Source organism: Lithobates pipiens, unplaced genomic scaffold (genome assembly GCF_037356315.1).
Source record: "Lithobates pipiens isolate NorthernLeopardFrog02 unplaced genomic scaffold, aLitPip1_a1.2 Scaffold_27, whole genome shotgun sequence".
Taxonomy (NCBI): domain Eukaryota; kingdom Metazoa; phylum Chordata; class Amphibia; order Anura; family Ranidae; genus Lithobates; species Lithobates pipiens.
Window position 1 is genome coordinate 52,140,383 of NW_027507788.1, and position 21,401 is coordinate 52,161,783.

Here is a 21,401-nt window from a genome sequence, read left to right on the forward strand (position 1 = left end):
CCCCCCCCCCCACCAAAAAAACAAACAAAAAAAAACAGGCTTTTTTTGACACTAATGCCCCGTACACACGAGCGGACTTTTCAACATCCAAAGTCCGAAGGACCGAGTCCGTCAGACTATCCGATCGTGTGTGGGCTGCAACGGACTTTTGATTCGCCAAAGTCTGACGGACTTTAGAAATGAAGCATGCTTCAAATTTTCCCGAAGGAACTCCGCCGGACCCGGTCCCCTTCGAAAACTCCGCTCGTGTGTATGCTACTCCGACGGACTAAAACCGACGCTAGGGCAGCTATTGGCTACTGGCTATGAACTTCCTTATTCGAGTCAGGTCATACGTCATCACGTTCGAATCCGTCGGAGTTTAGTGTGATCGTGTGTGGCCAAGTCCGTTCGGCCGAAAAGTCCGGCAGAACTCCGGCGGAACTCCGGCGGAACTCCGGCGGAACTCCGGCGGAACTCCGGCGGAACTCCGGCGGAACTCCTTTGGAAGTCTGTCGGACATAAGTCCTCTCGTGTGTACGGGGCATAAGGAGTCAAGGTGGAAAAATCCCTGTATACACACCGTTCCCTGCTGCTGTCAGAATACACTGATTGAGCGATCGAGAAAAGTTTTCCAATATGTTAATGTTGAACTGGCTGATTTTTGACCAGTGCATGGTCACATGTAAAGTATCAATATCGAGACTTTTGTTCTGGATACACAGTACAGTAGAGTTTAACTCAAGATCATCTTTTGAGATACAGTGCATCCAGAAAGTATTCACAGTGCTTCACCTTTTCAACATTTTTTTATGCTACAGCCTTATTCCAAAAAGGATTACATTTGTTATTTTCCTCAAAATTCTGCAATCAATATGCCATAATGACAACGTGAAAGAAGTTTGTTTGAAATCTTTGCAAACCTTTAAAAATACATAAACGTTTACAGCCTTTGCTCAATACTTTGCTAAAGCACCTTTGGCACCAAGTACAGCTTCAAGTCATTTTACGTATGATGCTACAAGCTTTTTTTTGGGCAGTTTCAGGTCAGACGGGGCGCGTCGGTGCACAGCCATTTTCAGATCTCTCCAGAGATGTTCAATCGGGTTCAAGTCTGGGCTCCTCAAAGAAAAATCAGAGCTGTCCCACAGCAACTCCTTTGTTATATTGGCTGTTTGCTTAGGATTGTTGTCCTGTTGGAAGATGAACCCTTATCCCAGTCTGAGGTCCAGAGCACTCTGGAGCAAGTTTCCAAGGATGTCTCTGTATATTGCTCATCTTTCTCTCAATCCTGACTAGTCCCCCAGTTCCTGCTGCTGAAAAATATCCCCACAGTAGGATGCTGCCACCATCATGCTTCACTGTATGGATGGTATTTGCCAGGTGATGAGTGGTGCCTGGTTGCCTCCAGCCATGACCTTGCCATTCAGGCCAAAGAGTTCATTCTTTGTTTCATCAGGCCAGAGAGTTCTGTCAGAGTGACCATCGGGTTCTTGGTAACCTCCCTGACTAAGGCAGTTCTCTCCCCCCGATCGCTCAGTTTGTCCAGGCGGCCCACTATAGGAAAAGTCCTGGTGGTTCCAAACTTCTTCCATTTACGGACGAAGGAGGCCACTGTGCTCATTGGGACCTTCAATGCTGCAGATATTTTTCTGTACCATTCCAAGATCTGAGTTTCAATACAATCCTGTCTCAGAGGTCTACAGACAATTCCTTGGACTTCATCGCTTGATTTGTGCTCTAACAAGCACTGTTAACTGTGGGACCTTATATAGACAGGTGTGCGCCTTTCCAAATTATGTCCAATCAACCACAGGTGGACCCCAATCAAGTTGTAGAAACATCTCAAGAATGATCAGTGGAAACAGGATGTACCTGAGCTCAATTTTGAGTGCCATAGCAAAGGCTGTGAATGCTTATGTATAACTTCTTTCACGTTGTCATTATGGGGTATTTGTAGAATTTTGAGGAATGTAATCCATTTTGGAATAAGTCCAACATAACAAAAAGTGAATCGCTGAATACTTTCTGGAGGTACTGTACACTTTGGAAGATTTTCTCTCACCTGCAGCCTTTAATGACAACTATATGCTTTTGATTTTAGCACCAATCTGTGTGTAGTATTAAAATTATCTTAATGTATTTATAAAAAGTAAAAAACTCACAGGAAGGAGGAATAGAATCAAGCATGTAACAAACAGTGAGCCTCTTTGCACGAATCCGAGTCACTGTTCACAGTGCCGGGTTCAGTCTTGGCCATGCATGCTCCAAACACAAGCCTATTGCCTGCCCATCCGGTGACGTCAAACTGTCAGCCCCGTGTCTGCTTGTCAGCAGCCCTGGAGGCCTGAAAACCACCAGCATGGCCGAGACTGAAGCCGGAACTGAGCGGCGGCCTGGATTCGTGCAGAGAGGCTCACTGCTTCCGACATGCTTTATTTACCTTTAAATAAATTGAGGTCTTTTAATACTACACTCAGATTAGCGCTGCGGTCTCCTTATGTGTTTTTCTATAGAGTCACTCGCTGCTGTAATCAGGACTATTTTATGGACTTTTATACAGACTTGCAGTATATCCTTTAACCCCTCTCATACCATTGGGTTTTTATTTGACTGTTTTAACAAACAGCATTTCCCCTCTAGCTGGTCATACTGTTCTGTCCACAAGCACATTCCGGACAGCAACAGAACCCAATAGGAGACTAACTAAAGCCATCCATAGATCCATAGATGGTTTGAATCTTAGCCAGTTCACCATGGCCACTCCCAGAAAGGGTGGCCCTCCCTGGTGCATGGCCACCCAACAATGCAGCTATCAAGAACACTTGATTTGATAGGCATGCCAACTGAGGGGGAAACACCCTATCCACCTATTCAACATTGCAGCTAGCATTACAAAGTATCTAAGAAATCCTATCTCATCAAGAATCAAATACTGTAAGACAAAAAAAAATTTGATTTATATACGGTATATTTTTAACCTATGAACAAAAAGGGAGAAAGGAGGGAGAGAAACACAAATAAAACTCAACAAAAATTGTTGATTATGTTGGACTTTTTATTTGATTTCATTTATTTTTTACTTTTTTTTTTTTTTTTGGTTTTCTTCTCCCTGGGAGCAAGTTTGTTTTGTTTATTTTATATTTGTAATTAATTTGGGGATGAATTGTCATTTTATGGAATGTTTTATGAATTTTCTGACGGATATACTTTTTCTATTTTAGAAAATTGTTAAGCTCCTGAGGAAGCGTTATAACTAAACGCGAAACATGTAGAGCATCAGAATATCTTTGACCGGTCATTCAATTAATATCCTGTCTATTTTAATCAATCTTTATATTGAGTGTCAATGTCTCTCTTAGGCTCATATGATTAGATATGTATGGGAGCACATATAGATACTGTTAGAATTTATCAGATTAGACAGGATATGTAATACCAAGACCTGGTGTGTTATATATATATATATATATATATCTTTTTTTTTTCTTTTCATTTTTAAAAAAATAAAATATTTTTATTCAAAATTCTTTTTTCCTCCCTATATATATATATATATATATATATATATATATATATATATATATATATATATATATATAATAGTCCAACATAATCGACAATTTTTGTTGAGGTTTTTTTGTGTTCCTCTCCCTCCTTTCTCCCTTTTTGTTCAAAAGACTACATAAAGGACGTGGCATGTGGATTTTTCTATGGTGTATCCCCAGAACCACCCTGTGGTAGATACACACCAAATCTAGTTTATATTTTAACCTATGTAAATAAAATTATCCTCTGACAAACATCCTTCTCTATTTAGGTCCCCTGCTATCACAGTGGCTCTCAGAAATAATTGATGACCTCTCACTTAAGACAAAGCTCCAAACACACAGCACACCATGTGTAAGTAAAATTCGGGAAGGGGATTCACACAGTACACCCACCACCAAGAGTTCTAGAAAAATCAGACGCATATATTTTGCTTCATAATGGAGTAACTTACGCCTGAAGTCTCTGAAGTAGATGGTCTGTCTGTTGGGATTAAGCAGCTGGATAACAGAGTCATCGTTGTTTTTGACCCGGCAGCTGATTGTTGCGACTTCTCCTTCCACCACTGTCACATTCTCCGTTTCCAGGTTCTGGCGCTCTGCTGGAATATACGGGGGGGGATAGGAAGGAATAAAGAAAAAAAAAAAAAGAGAAATGAAAAATAATAAGTATCATTATAATCACCCGCATAAATATACTTACATTAAACCCCTACAACTACCCGAAAAAATATGCCATGCAATAACTTTACAGTAAAAAGTTCACCTCAACATATGTCACAGTATGCATCGTACACATCAAACTTCTATATTTTTCCACTAATCTTTCATTATTTTAGAAGAAGGTCTGTTCAGTGGGTGTCTCACAAACAGGTTCCCAGAAAAGTTGACGCTTACTGCTGGGCACCTTTCCAAGTCCTTGCAGCAGTCTGATTGGTAAAGTGGGGAGAGGCGGCGGCCGTCTTCTTCCAGCCACCTGTTGCGGTGTGGTGCAGCAAAACATTACACTACAGAAGTTTGTTAGCCCGTCTCTTAACAATTATGTATTTTAAGATTTTTTTTGGCATTTCTAAGCAAGGATATGAATATAATGCAAAAAGATTGCTGAACGCGTCCTGGCAGAGACTTCACTCTAATAATATATTTAGGATCTATGAAGACGGGTTTTGTATTTCAGTGCCTGACAAGTATTTAAAAAGCACTTCAATCGCAAATCTGCATTTTGATCCGATTTTAACATTTTTAGTGATTGTGTAGTGTTTTATGACCATTCTGAGGCTCCATGTGACCTGCTTTGCTTCTTTTTGTCTTTGCTATAGCAGGTTCTACTGAAGACGGCTCAGGATTTACACAAAGCAGGGCAAACGCAGGTCCCTCCACCCCAATGAAATTTTTTTTTTCTTTCAATAGTTTTTATTATTATTAGTAACGGTGTTGAACAGTAACATCAATCAGAAGATGTAAGCAGAATTCAAAAAGCAGACAGTCATCTTTACAATATACAACTATCAACATAATAAGGACATGAGGAAATGAAGCAAATCTGGATAATTGCGTCAGAAGGAGCTATCCAAGGAGCCTATGCATATGACAACCAGAGAGAAAATGTGACTAGCCCTAGCGTGCCTACTCAAATGAGTAACCGTAGAACTGTGGTAACCGTCGGAGCAGTAGCCCCGGCTAGGTGAGGCCCAATTAGTCGTCCCCAAAAAACGATGGGATAGAGCAAAATTGCGCTCTAGGTAAGGCCGATCGAAAAAAAGTAAAACAGAAGGAAAAAGAAAGCAGGCCATGCTCTTTCAGCTGGAAAACGGGTGAGTAAGCGAGAGCGAGACCCCCCCCCCCCCCCCGCCGCCCCCACAGGGATCTTGCTGCGGAGGGGAAGGCCTCGACTCCCACCCCCCCACGCGTCACCAGCTGCCTTAAAAAGGAGGCTAGGTAACCAGTGTTAGCCTAAGTGTCTCTCATAGGCAAAAGGGAGAATAAGGGAAGGAGTCTGGTTGCAGGCTTAAAAAGGTCCCCTAGTACTTAGGTATCATGAAAAATTCGTCCACCCTCAGGCAACTGGGAGGACGTGATATATAAACCAGATGAGCTAGTAAAATACGAAATCAAACTGAAGTGGTCAAAATCTGACCTAACCAGGTGTCTCGATTCACAGGGATAGGGAATCTCCAAAAACAGAGAATGATAAAGGAAAAGACAAGTGAAAGACAGAAAGGAGAAAAAAGAGGGGATAGAGGTAAAGGACAGGGTGTGAGGTGAAAGGGGAAGTAGCAGGAGGAAATATCCAGGTCTTCCAGATTGGGTGATCAAGCCGGGGGAACTCCCGGGACCAGGGAGATGTGGCAATATTTCGCCCAGGGTTCCCAGATACATTCGAAGGTTCGGGTTTTGTCTAAGGTGATGCTGACCATCTTTTCTTGCGCCATGATCCAGGATATTTTATGCCTCACCGCTGCAAAAGGCACACAGGGCTTCTTCCAGTGGGCCGCGATAGTAATCTTGGTCCCTAATAGAATAAAGAAAATCAAAGCTTGGGTGTGTTTGTCTATCTTGTCTATTTTGAGGTTGAGAATTGCTATCTCCGGAGTCTGCGGGACATGGACTGATGTTACCTTACGGATCAGGTGGAAGACTCTGTTCCACAAACTCCGGATTTTCGGTCAGGACCACCCCAATGAAATTTAACATCGATTTTATTTAAGCAAAACCAATGTAGAAACTAAAATGTGTTCAAAACAAAGCCCGTCTACATGAGCCTTTGTAATGACATATCCGGTGACCCATCGCAGTTTGCTATGGAAGCGACGTTCCATCGCCGCCATCTTGCTACACCCCACACTGGTCCACAGTAAGGATACACCAAGGGGGAAAGCGGACATCTTGTTACACCCACTGTTTTGCATTTTACAAGTATTTATAACAGTAAAGTGAATTATCTAGTGAAATACAGGACTTAGAACTCCGTGCGACTAGTTAGATGTTGAATTTGAAAAGCAGCGGCATCCCTGCTCATCTCACAGGTTTACTAACCTCACAGAAGTTGGCTGCTTTCAAAATTCAACATCTAAGCAGTCAGAGGTCCAAGTACTGTATTTCACTATATAAATGCAGTTTATTGTTAGAAATACATGTAAAAAGCAAAACAGCGGTGGGTGTAACAAGATGTCTACTTTCCCCCTTCTTATTGTATCCTTACTGTGGACCAGTGTGGGGTGTACCAAGATGGCGGCGACGGAATATCACTCCGGATGGGTCACCGAATAGGTCGTTACACCTGCACTTTGTAGCGTGTCATAGATTCAACAAGGTGTTGGGGAAAAAAAAAAAAAACACACACACACACACACACACACACACACACACACACACACACACACACACATTGTATTTTAGGCTCCGTTCACATCTGAGTGTTTTGGGATGGTGGCAGAATTGCTATGATTCTGCCCCCAATCTCAAAACACAGGTTCAGGTAATATTATTTTCAATGGCACCTAAAATGCGGTGCAGTTTTGACGCAATTGATCATGCAGCAAATTGCATCATGTGAAGCTGTGGCACAAAAAAAAAGAGCAGGAGCTTCTTTTGGGCGACAAGCTTCACACGATAAATCGTGGCAAAACCGCCCGCGTTTTAGGTTCCATTGAAAATAATGGCACCTGAACCTGAGTTTTGCAATTGTGAGCAGAATAGCAGCGATCCCAAAACACCCAGGTGTGAATGGAGCCTCAGGGATGAGCTCATGGGGGTGGAAAATGCATTGGTGACTTTTGAGAGGTTCAGATGGGGATACTTAATTAGGTACACCTTGTCAATTGCTTGGTAACACAAATTGTTAATCAGCTAATAACATGGCAGCAATTCAATGCATATAGGCATCTAGATGTGGTGAAGATGACTTGCTGAAGTTCAAACCGAGCATCAGAATAGGGAAGAAAGGGGATCTAAGTGTCTTTGAACGTGGCATGGTTGTTGGTGCCAGATGGGCTGGTCTGAGTTTCAAAACTTCTGATCTACTAGGATTTTCACACACAACCATCTCTAGAGTTTAGAGAATGGTCCGAAAAAGAGAAAATATCCAGTGAGCGGAAGTTGTGTGGATACAAAAAATGCCTTGTTGATGTCAGATGTCAGAGGAGAATGGGCAGACTGGTTAGAAATGATGGAAAGGTAACAATAACTCAAATAACCACTCCTTACCACCAAGGTATGCAGAATACCATCTCTGAACCCACAACACATCTAATCTTGAAGCAGATGGGTTACAGCAGCAGAAGACCACACCGGGTACAACGCCGGTCAGCCAGGAACATGAAACAGACTACAATTCGCACAGGCTCAGCAAAATTGGACAATACGTTGCCTGGTCTGATGAGTCTCGAATTCAGCTGCAACATTCAGATGGTAGGGTCAGAATGTGGCATAAACATGAAAGCATGGATCTTATGGGGAGAAAAAAAAAAACACAGCAACATGGATCCATCTTGCCTTGCATCAACAGTTTAGACTGGTGGTGGTGTAATGGTTTGCAGGATATTTTCTTGGCACACTTTGGGCCCCTTAATACCAATTGAGCATCATTTAAATTCCACAGTCTACCTGAGTATTATTGCTGACCATGTCCATCCCTTTATGACTACAGTGCACCCATCTTCTGATGGCTACTTCCAGCAGATAATGCACCATGTCACAAAGCTCAAAAATTTAAACTGGTTTCTTGAACATGACAATGAGGTCACTGTACTCCAACGGCCTCCATAGTCACCGCATCTCAATCCAATAGAGCACCTTTAGGATGTGGTGGAACGGGAGATTTGCAGCACAGATGTCCAGCCGACAAATCTGCATCATAATGGACCAAAATCTGAGGAATGTTCCCAACACCTTGTTGAATCTATGCCACAAAGAATTAAGGCAGTTCTGAAGGCAAAAGGGGGTCCAACCCGGTACTAGCAAGGTGTACCTAATAAAGTGGCCGGTGAGTGTGCCGATTTTTACGTTTTTGATTTTAACTAAACTTAGACTTTAAATTGTACCTGTACCTTTAGACCCCTTTCACACCGAGGGCGTTTTGCAGGCGATATAGCGTTAGAAATAGCGCCTGCAATCCGCCCTCAAACTGATGCTCCTTTGTCTCCAGTGTGAAAGGCCCGAGGGCTTTCCCACTGGAGCGGTGCGCTGGCAGGACGTCAGGAAAAGTCCTGCCAGAAGCTTCTTTGGAGCGGTGTGTTTACCGCTCCTCCGCCGCTGCTACCCATTGAAATCAATGGGGCAGCGCTGTATTACCGCCGGCAAAACGCCACTATTGCTGCGTATTGCGGGCGGTTTTAACCCTTTCTCGACCGCTAACGGGGGTAAAAGCGCCCCGCTAGCGGCCGAAATGTGCTGCAAAGCCGATGGTAAAACGCAGCTAAAAATAGCGGCGTTTTACCGCGGACGCTATAGGCTCGGTGGTGCGAAAGGGGTCTTAAAGCACAGGTTTTGCTTTAAGGACTGGATGTAGGATAAAAAAAAAAAAAAAAAAAGTTATACAATTAGTCGAAAATGAAAAACAAATACATTTCTGGCCATCCATCATGAAAACAAAAGACTTGCAACTGTGTAGTGGAACAGGAGGTTGGACTTTTTATATAAAAATCAATAAACTATTGAAATTTTTTAAAAAGGATTTCATACAATAGGCCCATAGAGGCCGTCTGTCAGATGTCTAACAGGAAAACAATTACAAAAGAACATGCTTCTTGCTTGTTTCTGGCCTTGAAAGTACTGCAAATTAAAGGACATAAACCTGATCATCAAAATGACAAATGAATGCTGCTATTTATTAAATGCAGTTTAATTGCAGCTACTTTGTGTAGCAGGATTTGACTTTGTAATCCCTTAAATAGTAGAAATGTGGAAGGGAGGGAAGGTCAACACTTGGTGCCAATCAGCTGTGCCAACCAGGAGAACACGCCAACAGGCGGAGACAGCAGTGTGATGACATCTTTTATTATACAGGATTTATATAGTACCAATAGTTTGTGAAGCACTTTACATTATAAAGAGTGACAGTACGATTACAACACAGAAGGAATAGGAGGACCCTGATCATGGAGCTTACAATCTGAGGATGATCCAAAAGGTGTAAAGTACAGTTTTTAGGTGGAGGTGAGGTAGGCCTCCCTGATGAATACGTTTAGGGATCGCCTAAAGGCAGATCGGGTAGGAGCTAACCGGACATTTTGGGGTATGGAGTGCCAGAGGATGGAAGGGGGTACTGGAGAGGTTCTGGAGATGTCCTTGAGGTGGGCATGGGAAGAGGTAATAAATGGAGCTAGAGAGCAAAAAAAGACGATTTGAGCAATATCTGCAGATGGGGTCAGTGATGTAAGCTGGAGGCAGTGTTATCAGGGCCATCTTTAATATTGATTGGACCCTGGGCAAAACTTTTCTTGGGGCCCCCTCCCATGCAGTTTTGCTTTCCAACTGCTCTGAGACATACAATAAATAGCAGCTAGACTCAAAATTCAGTTTACTGAATCAGATCAGGCAATTGGTTCCCAGAGGTTACAGTGTATCATTATCGCTCACTGACTGGTTGCTAGAGGTTACAGCAGACATTACAGCTCACTGGTTAGTTGCTAGAGGTTACAGCACACAATTTCTTCTTGTTGCTTGGTTGCTAGAGATTACGGTTGATATGACCTCAGAGGGGCATGATATACATATCAATGCCGTTGACCGCCGCTATTTACATATCAATGCCATCACTATTTACATATGAATGCTGGTAATTTACATGTAAACACAGGGTCTACAGGTGAGTCATCTGTACACAACAATAGGGCAGAGCTGGGCAGCATTAGTAGCAGGACTTCACACAGACATCAGGACACAGCACGGGACTAAAACCTCAAGGGACAAGGGAATTTAAACCAGGATAGTTGGCAAGTATGAGGCAGCTGCTTTGGGCCCCACAACAATGACAGGGCCCAGGGCAGCTGCCCCTTTTGCCCTGCCTTAAAAACGGCCCTGAGTGTTATGGAGGGCTTTGTATGCTGTTAGTATTTAGAATTTTATACTTTGGGAAGCCAGTGAAGGGATTGACACAGATGGGCAGCAGCCATGGGTCGGTTAGTAAGGTGTAAAGGTCTAGCAGCAGAATGAGATTAAATGGGGAGTAGCCTATGTAAAGGTAGGCAAGTGAGAAGTGAGTTTCACTAGTCAAGGGGGATATAATAAAGGATTGACTAATTCGTTTTATGGTGTTAGTTAAGGAGCAAATTCTGGAAACGTTGCAGAGCTTAAGGTGGGAAGATTTAGCCAGTGATTGGATATGGGGCGAAAGAGACTTCATATTCTTTATTACACCTAGCATCCTGGAGTGTGTGAAGCAACCAATAACTGTGCTATTGACCTCAATACTAAAGGAATTGGGGGGGGGGGGGGAATCGAGGTGGAAGAAATATTACAAGCTCCGCTTTAGTTTGAGGAAATGATGTAACATCCATACTGATATGTCGCTCAGTCAATTTGTGATATGTGAAGGTGGTCCGGGAAATAGAGAGATAGATCTGTGCGTCAGTGGCGTAGAGGTGGTATTGGAAGCCATGGGACGTTATCAACTGGCCCAAAAGAAGAGGTGTAGAGAGAGAATAGGAGGAGTATAAGGACAGAGCCTTGGGGTACCCCAACAGAAAAAGCAAGAGGGGCAGAGGATATAGAGTTTTATGCGACACTGAAGGTGCGCTGAGGTAGGCAGGAGGAGAACCAAGAAAGAGAAGAGTCGAAGAGACCAAGGAGGTGAAGTTTATTGAGGAGGAGTGGGTGGTGAACTATGTTAAAGGCAGCAGAAAGGTCTAAGAGAACAAGTATGGAGTAACGGTCATTGGTTTTGGCAGTTAGTAAGTGATTAGTGAGTTTCCTTAGAGCAGTTTCAGTGGAATGTTGAAGGCAGAGGCCAGACTGTAGGACGTTAGGAAGGTTGTTATTAGTGAGGTAACAACTCACAGTTGTGGACATGACATTAAAGAAACTTGGAGCCGAATGACAGCAGAGAGATGGGTCTAAAATTGTTCAAACTGCTGAGGTCCAATGAGGTTTTTTTTTATTATTTATTTTGTTGTTCAAAGTGACACTAAACCTTTGTTATTTATAAAACACACAAAAACAAACATTCCATACTTTCACTGTACAGTTAGTTTTGCACAGTGTGGCCCCAAACCTTGTCTTCTGGGGTCCCCCAGGCGGCGCTCGTGGCTCCTCGCATCGGTAAACCCCCTGGAGAAGGGCTCTCCTGAGGTCTTACCTTGCGGGCGCACTTCCAAGTCCAGCATTTGTGTCTATAGATACAGAATGCCCGACTCAACCCCGCCCCACGGCACCCTCGTCATTGCATTTGATTGAGAGCAGCCAATGGTTGTGCTGCTATCATTCTTTCTAATCAAGAGCCCCGGGCAGAGAGGAAAAGCATGTCTCCGCTAAGGGAACAAAGGGCTCAGATGAGGAAAACGGGGGGGCAGTTTCAGAAGTTTTTTCACCTTAAAGCGGAGTTCCAGCCAAAAGTGGAACTTGCGCTTTAAGCACTCCTCGCTCCCCGACATGCCCAATTTGGCATGTCTTTTTTTTGGGGGGAGGGGTACCCACTACCTCCTTCCTGTTCCCAGCCGCCTAAGTGACTCCTCCTCTTGCCCTAGGTGGCCCCTCCCTGCTATCTTCTGGGACACAACACAGGTCCTAGAAGATTGTCTGGCCAATGGAGCACAGCACGACACACGCATGTGCAGTGCACGCCCAACCGTAAAAACCGTAAGCTGTCACAGCCGGGTGCCAACAGTATCAATGGAGGCACAGAGGACAGGATGGGGAGAGGAGCGAGGCCCCGGGCGGTCGGATTGTTGGACAGCTAAGTGTCTGTTTATTAAAAGTCATCAGCTACAAAAAGCATAGCTGCTGACTTTTAATAAACTAAAAAAATGGGTGGAAATCCGCTTTAATGCATAGGATGCATTAAGGTGAAAAAACATGAGGGTTTACAACTCCTTTAAGGGGGTAACAAGTACATATTTGAGAAGAGAGGGAAAGGTGTCGGTGGAGAGGAAGAGATTGAAGATGTGGGCTAGTGAGTGTAGGATAGAGTAGGACGGGGGCCGTAGAAAGAGGACAGGGTCCAGGGAACAGGTAGTGAGGTGGTCAACCAAGAGTGGTCAAAAGAGTAAAGTTGAGTGTGGTGTTGGACCCGCTCCTAGACCCAGTCGGTTGCAGGAGAAAACAAGTCACTGGAGATCTCACTATGAATTTTATCATCTTGTTGTTGAAATGATAAGCAATCACTGCATTAGAGGGTTTTGATGAGTGGTGAAGGAAGGTTGCAGTGTGGCGGCAGGAGTTGTATTTAAGAAGAGCAAATTTGTAGAGGGTGAAGTCTTGCACGGTAGTCAGCTGCTGCTACTTTATGGTCTAATTAGAAGTTTGGGGTATGACGGAGGCCTAGCTCTGTTCCCTAAAGGGTAACTCCACTTTCATGGGAATAAAAAAAAAAATAGCAAAAAATAAATAAAACATCTATAAATAGCATGCAAAATTGTAACACAAGTCATATTGTAGTTTGTTATAATCAATGATCTTTCCTTTTCAATCTGCAGCGCTGTAATTTTCTGTAAACCGCAAAGCAATATGGCTACCTGAAGGCATTCTGTACATAGATATTGTACAGAAAGCCCCCTAAAATTGTAATTTCCTGCTTGTGTGATTTTCCCAGAAGTCTGCACTAACATACAAGTCAAAGACCCTGCCACTATTCTCAAAGCCCTACAGGTTCAGCGGCTGATTGAGAATTATGAAATCACTCCCATACGCACTTGTTTTACACATGGCTATAGCCAAATAAACCGTTATTTCTTCAGAATAACAAAAGGAACAAACAAAGTTTGTTAAAATCCCTTCAATGTATATAGGTCACCCAGAGATTAATGTATTTTCTCTCAACAAAAGTGGAGCTACTCTAAGCCCTTGTACACACGGTCCCGTCGGTATGTGTCCTATCGGACCGTGTAGTCGGATAATCCAACTGTGTGTGGTATGCATCGGACTGATTCCGTCGGAATATCCGTCGGACCCAATTTTCCAACATGTTGGAAATATTTCCCGACCAACTGGGCCAATCGGACATACTCTGTTCATGTGTAGAGAATTTTGATCGGACCAAGTGCCACGCATGCTCAGATCAAATTCCTACATCAAAGCTATTGGCTACTAGCCTGAATGTAGTCCCATCGTAACTAAATTACGTTACCACGTTCTGAAAGATCGGATTTTTCGCCAACTTTGTCCAACCGTGTGTATGCAACAGTTTCGGACAAGATCCGACGGACAAAATCCGACAAACAAAATCCGACGGATTTGGTTGTGGAAATCTCCGACGTTTGTACAGGGGCTAAGATATTTCGGTCACCTATCTGACATTGCTGTGTGGGGCAAGGGTGTGTAAACCCAGGACTGAACAAACAAATAAAAACAAAAATCAAGAGAAATGTGGAAAGTACTGTAAGCCCCATCATTGCATTAAATTAAAGAAAAAGGGAAATCTGGAAATCCCATACAGCACTTTGGATTGCAGCACATTGTAAACACAGTTTGCACTCCCTTCTGGCCTAAAAACAAAAATGAAGTGCAGTAAAATAGCAGCAATCTAAATGAATTATGGTGATTTACCACAGGGTAAAATCAGCACCACAACCATTATAAATATAACACAAGTTTAATTAACTTAGTGCTGTCTAAAGATTAAGTACATTATTAAAATAAAATGTATGTAATTGAGGTCATGTACATAATATTATTTAAAAAAATTCATAATTTCTTGCGCGACCATAATGCAGACTAGGGTTGTAAAGAACATAAGGGAAGCACATAAAAATGCTTGGCAATCCTTGTTCTGGATCCACAATCGTACATTATAAACCCCTATTTATTAGTTGCAGTAGTGAATTTCCATCCCTGACAAACACACATTCAGCGGCATGTGTCATAAAATTATTCAGCCTTGAAAAATAATCATTACGGATGTTAACCAGTCAGGAAGAAGCCGGTCTGCTCATGGTACAGGTACACGTTTGTACATTAAAAATACAGCACGCAACTTGCATAAGAGCTGCTTCACAGTGCCAGATGACAAGATGGTTTCTATTAGCATGGATTTTCTGTCCCTGCCGTGGTGACCTGAGGAACCAATCACTATTCTAATCAGGCACTTAGGGGTTCAGGAACGCAGCGGGGCCAAGAGATGCCCGAGAATGTAATGGGCACCACACAAAGCAGGGCATGCCTCAGCAGTAATCGCCATGATTCCCACAAGGACAGCAGTGACTATTTTATGTGTTACTATGAAGTGTACACGGCTCTCTTCTGCTCCTATCACACAATCATCCATATGGAATTTGTGACATTAGGCCAAGTGAGCCGACATGTGGCCAAGTGCAGAGCACCACCAATTACATGGAAGCTCACTACACACATGAAAAGCCATCATCACATACAAATAATCAGAGTAAATAGAACGAGGTCTTCCACCAACTCCTTAAAATTACTGTAAAGTTCTAACCTTGAAATGGACAAGAAAAAAAGCAGGATAACTGAGCCAAAAAAGAAAGACATATCAAAAGTTGTTTTAAAGCGGAGGTCCACCCTAAAATGGACCTCCTCTCATCGGAATCCCCCCCCCTCCGGCGCTACAATCGGCACCTTTCAAGGGGGAGGGGGGTGCAGTTACCTGGATAATCCAGGTAACTGCACCCACTTCCGGGCTAGCTCTCTGCGGAAAGGGGCGTACGTTACGCCCCTTTCCGCAAGCACCCGCCCCCTTCAGCAAGTGCCCCGCTGCCTGCTGGGAAACACACAGCTCCCAGAGGCAGCGGGGACCGTCCGGATTGCGCCGCGCGGCTCGCGCATGCGCAGTAGGGAACCGGGAAATGAAGCCGAAAGGCTCCATTTCCTGATTCCCATACCCAAGATGGCGGCGGCACGAGCGAGCGATCAGCTTCGGGTGCCGACATCGCGGGCGCGCTGGACAGGTAAGTGTCACTATTTAAAAGTCAGCAGCTGCAGTATTTGTAGCTGCTGGCTTTTTAAAAAAAAAAAAAAAACGCGGAGTCCCGGTGGACTCCCGCTTTAAGCAGGTAATTCTTTTAGCCCGACATTTTGATATATTACCTTTTAGGTTCCCTTCATCAACTCAGTGCATACAAAGTTGGTATATAAAATAGCTGCAATCTGGTTGATTGCTTCGGCTGACACCCTTTCTTGAAAACAATGTAAGTACCTTTCTTACATTAAACTACAGGCAAACATTTTTTTTCCCCCATTTTGGAAGGAGGGTTATAACCTGCCTTTTTTTTTGCACCATCTGTGTTCCATTGCAAAGATTTCCCCGATGAAGAGATGCACCACGGAGCGAATGGACTCCATTCTGAACTTCTGCACCTGTACAAAGCGGTTCAGGGCCTTGAGCTCCAGAATCGGACGTACCGTACTCTTTTTTGGGATCATAAACAGGTTTGAATAAAGACCCTGGAAACCTTCTGAGACCAGAACCAGAACAATCACCCCTTGAAGCGAGAGGCCTTGCACCTCGACCTAGAGGGCTAACAAGTGGTCCGGAGACAGACGCAGATCGGACAGAAAAAAATCTGCTTGGGGGACAAGACTGGAAATTGATGTTGTAACCCGACAGAATCACTTCGTGGACCCACATGTCGTTTATCAGAGAATACATGGGCCCGGAAACCAGTGAAGATGTCCACCCACCCGGACTTCAGGTGAGGGGGCCATTCATGCCGAAGGAGCCTTATCCTGGAGTCTGGAGAATCCCGCTCTGTGTGCCTGAGCAGGGTTGTTTTGGAACCTCCCAAGGGGGGCTTGAAAGACTGAGCATTTATCAGTGGACCCTGAAGGACGAAAAAACATTCTGTGTGCCAAGAAGAAAGGACCATGCTTGCGACGTGGCTCCTTCCCCTTTTTTGATTGTGGAAGAAAAGTACTCTTCCCCCCCCCGTGACACTGATATCATCCAGAGTGACTTCAAACAAATGATCACCTTGAAAAGGCAGATCAGCTAGGGCTTTTTTTTTTTTTTTAAGAGTCCTGGTCCGCAGTCAACCACAATACCTGCCAAAGCACTACTGCTGAAACAGACAGCTTAGAAAGCAAGGGAGCTGCGTCCAAAAAGGCACCACAGTCAAACAGCAGCCAATGGACCAGCTGGTCCGCCAATTCAGTGAGGGCAGGAAGAAACTGATCACCCTCCAGGTCACGGTGCAACAGCTTTGCCTGCTCTGTGAGCGTTTGAGACCCCAGGGCAATAGCCGGGAACGGCTGAAGCGCCGAATCTGCAATAATGAATATAGTGCTGCTCAGAGACTCTGCCTTCCTGTCAGCCAGATCTTTAAAAGCCGGAGAGTCTTCAACTGTGGAAGTGCTTCCCCACGAACGTCAGGGCACACATGTGGAAACCTCACAGGTGCAAATTTCCACTGTGTAGTCAGGGGTGGAAAAGGTCAATTATGCCAAAGAGGGTCTATGAAAAAAATATTTGGCTCCAATCACAGCTCTGAGTTCTCATTTGACATCATAACTACTATGGAGTCATACTTCTGAGAGCCAGTGACTGACACAGTATATCGGATTGGACTTACTCTGCAAGGGAATTAGAAAGTTTGGCTAGTCTTTCGGATCCATGCAAAGTAGTTTTCACTTTTAAATCTTGTAATTTTACTGTTTTATTATTGGTATTGCAATTTCTTTTTTTTTTCTGTAAACATTTTATTGCATGGTTTAAGCTTAATTTCCTTGAAACAATATTTAAAAATGGTTAAGTTAAATCTCTGCATGCCCTAATCAAAAATTACAGTACTTTTTTGCCTTTCTGAAGAAAGCTACTATATTTGTCAATTCTGTTACATTCCGGTCTGGGTGTGGCAGCGTGCGATACATGTCTTCGAAAAGGTCAGAATTGAGAGGTGCGTCTATCCGTAAAAAATAGGTGCGTGTGTAAAGGGTTAAAGGTATCGTTAAACTGCTCCAATGACAGACAGACAATCACTTTCATTCTGCTGGTGCTTATAGTTACCCCAGAACTGGAAAACCTTTGCACCAAATATTCAGTTAGGGTTTACATCTACTTTAATGGAGTTTTTTGGTGCTTACAGTAGGTCTTGTGTTATATGTAATAAACAGGCTAACAGGGCACATACATGTGTGACGCCCAGCTGATAACATGTGCACATGAAACCAAACTTCAGTAGAAGTTTCTGAATTGGCCCAGCAGGCTAGACGGTAAAAACCATGGTATTCACACATCTTAATTATTTAACACAACTGTCTGAAAACCAGCAAAGTGATGGCAAAGCAATGTACAAACTCCGTCTTACACCTCATTCCGATGCTGTTAAGCCGTAGTCAGCGTTCTATTGACCATGCATTGTGCGAGTCACCTGCTGAATGCGAAGCATTAGCCTGTCAGATAACCTGCACATTACTATACATCACACTAAAGGGGAAAACAATAGACTACACTACATCATAAATCACGTGAGATTCAGTACACAGAATTAGCCTATACCGTATAAAGTAAGCCCCCGTGTGAGAAGAACATTAGCCTAATGTTTCATACAACACAAAATCCCGAGAGAGAAGACAACATTACTAAAACATCCCATAATACCTTCCATCTCCGTCAGAAAAGGCCCACTGTGCATTAAATATGTGTTTCTACAAAGGGAACATTTATTAGCACTCAATTAGGGCTTCTATATTATGAGTTCCATAACCACTTCACACTTTCCCATGAGCCAAATGCCATCAAATTCTTCAAGACATGAAAGGAGGGGATAGAACATTAGTATTTGCCTAGCTAAAGGACCAAAACTTCAAATAAACAAAAAAAGAAAAGAAGCATTGAAGAAGAAAACAAACTTACAGGAAAACTAGATCTGTATGGTAATTTCTCGAAGGCATCACACCTAGTTTTTCCATTCCACTAGACGTAAAGCGGAACTTTAGTCATTTTTTTTTCAACTTTGCATCTATTAAATCTTCTGCCCTTGTTGTTTTAACTTAACATTTTTTTTTTTTTTTTTTTTAGACAGTAAATATTTTATACAGCCCACTTCCCAGGATAAGAATAAAATATCAGATTTTTGTTTTTATTTAAAATCAATTTTGTTTTAATTTTTATCAAATTTATTTTAATAAAATGTTTTTGCAGTAAAAATCTATTTAATATTAATTAATCATTTCGTTTATTCAGCAAGAAATAGGAACTTACTTATGTAGCATGATGCTGTTTTTTTTCTGCAATATTTACATTTTTGGTAAACTCATTCAATGAATCCAAGCTCTACAAGCTGAGATAACATACACTGCATTCACACAATTTCACAGCAACCATGAGATAAACCAAAGTTCAGGAATATTCCTTTGCACTATAAACTGTATGATTGAATCGGTTTGGATATCGCCGTTTTACTAACCTGACAGCTTATTCTAAATAGGAAACCCTAATTTTGTTTGCAAATAAAGATTCTAACTACCAGCAAGAATAAGTCCTTACATTTAAAGGGCATCTGTCAATTAAGATCCATAATGGCAGCGCCTGTTAGTGGGCATCCATGCAGCCGCCATGTCCCTCACCTTGTTGTGTCACTGCCACATCACCAGTCATCCCATTAAAGTGAATGGGACAGTCAACATCATACACCGCTCTCTCACTCTCGTGAGAGTTTGCCAGGGAGGGAGGGAGGGATGGAGGGATGGATGATCAGCAGCTTCAGCCGCCCACAGTTAAAATGGCTGCAGCCAGACTCAGTGGAGGGAGATTTCTGCAGCACATTTGGCAAGTACAGAATCACAGTATACGGTATATAAAATAATATGCAAAGTGGTTGGAGGGAAGCTTCAGAATGGCAAAGATATTTTTATAACAAATTATATGAGCAGACTGCAGTTCCTCTTTAAACAAAGAGCTTCATCACAATTCATGGCCGGACCAGCCGATGGGCGGTGTGCAATCACAACACAGAGCTCTGTATGGGTAAATACCATAGAGCTCTATACCGAAGGAGCCATCTGTCAACATGAGAGATCTTAAGTAAAAACAGCAGACATTACACATTGTTTAGGTACCCATTTAACCCCTTCCCAGCCAGTGTCATTAGTACAGTGACAGTGTATTATATTAGCACTGATCACTGTATTCATGTCACTGGTGATGTCAGTGGCAGTCAGTTCCCCCCAGCATTAGTCAGCCTTTGTTCACCCTGAACGTTGGTTTGAAATTGTGGGCGTTCAGCTGAATTGCACATTTTCAAAACCGCATTTTAGTGCAAGTTCGGGGGCAATTTAAAAGACATTTGTGCGGGTTGATTCATAAAGGTCTATTGAAATTACCCCTAAAGTCACCAAAAGGTAGTGCAGGAACTACTTTTGAAAATTGGTGAGGGGCCGCAAAGTTGCGATTGCGCCGGCAATAGGCTACGATTTGACATACCAATCGTATGTCAAATCACGCCGATGTGAACGGGGGCTTAGTGTCAGATTGCTTCCGCACATTTGCGGTCCCATTACAAGGTGCTGATCGCCACCATTAGTAGTATAGAAAAAATAGAAAAGCAAAAAATGGCCTGGTCATGAAGGGGGTAAAATCAAGAGCTGAAGTGGTTAAAGTATAGGTTTATATAAATGTGTCAATGTGTCTGACACCATTTATAGTGACTAGATGTGGGAGGCAGCCCAATTGAAAGCAATAAGAGGCCGCTGGTTCCTGCAGCTAATCGCAGCCGGTCGCATTTAATCGATGCAGGGTTACCCGGTGAATGATTGGCCCTGGATGGAGACAATCTGTGTCCAATGCCAATCACTTGCAGGTGATCATTATATTGCCGTGATTTGCTGCAGGAGCTGGCAGTCTCCCATTACTTTCAATGGAGCTCCCTCCACATCTAAACCCCAGATGAAGATCTCACATATAAACACTGCTCGGTACATTCACATGATTGTGGCCTTAGGCTGGCCATACATGTTCAATTTACTTGTACAATTTTCCTTCAGGATACAAAACAATGAAACCTCAAAAAATTGGTTCTATTGCTATGCCGATGTATAATGTTCAGTACCGTTGGTAATCATCCGTAGGATTGCTGCTATTTTTAAATCGTCTAATTGTCTTTCAATAAATTATATACTTTAGATAAATTCATTCTGAGAAAAATATTTTTTTCTTTGTTGATATTGCATTTAAAAATCACAATTTTTTGAGGTTTCAATGTCTCGTATACTAAGGGATGATGGCAATTACATGCCAACCTACATGAGCCTAATTAAGGTAAATCCTAAGACTGCTTTCACACCACACGGCTGATAGTGGCGGCGGTAAAACGCCGCTATGTTTAGCGGCGCTTTACCGCCGGATTTGTGGCGCATTTCGGCCGCTAGCGGGGCGCTTTTACCCCCCCGCTAGCGGCCGCGAAAGGGTTAAAACCGCCGGCAATACGTCGCAATAGCGGCGTTTTGCCGGCGGCATTACAGCGCTGCCCCATTGATTTCAATGGGCAGCAGCGGTGGAGGAGCGTTAAACACACCGCTCCTTCACCGCTCCAAAGAAGCTGCTGGCAGGACTTTTTTCTGACGTCCTGCCAGCGCACCGCTGTAGTGTGAAAGCCCTCAGGGCTTTCACACTACAGACAATGGTGCAGCTTCTTTAGGGCGTTTTTCAGGCGCTATTTCTAACGCTATAGCACCTGAAAAACGCCCTGGTGTGAAAGGGGTCTAAAGGAAAATACAAAATAAACTATGTAGTGCAAGGGCCTGCCTAATTAGATACAATTGAACATT

At 43.2% G+C, this 21,401-nt stretch overlaps 1 protein-coding gene across 7 annotated transcripts in view; it reads right to left on the minus strand.

Annotated features, from left to right (window-relative positions):
• CADM1 (cell adhesion molecule 1) overlaps positions 1-21,401 on the minus strand; it is a 506,083-nt gene that overhangs the window by 227,278 nt on the left and 257,404 nt on the right. For 5 of the 7 annotated variants that reach the window (XM_077456955.1, XM_077456957.1, XM_077456954.1 and 2 more), the window contains one exon: positions 3,983-4,129. In XM_077456955.1, coding sequence (XP_077313081.1) covers positions 3,983-4,129 — 147 coding nt within the window. The remainder of the gene's footprint in view (positions 1-3,982; positions 4,130-21,401) is intronic. The other 2 variants (XM_077456956.1, XM_077456952.1) reach the window with 1 other exon arrangement.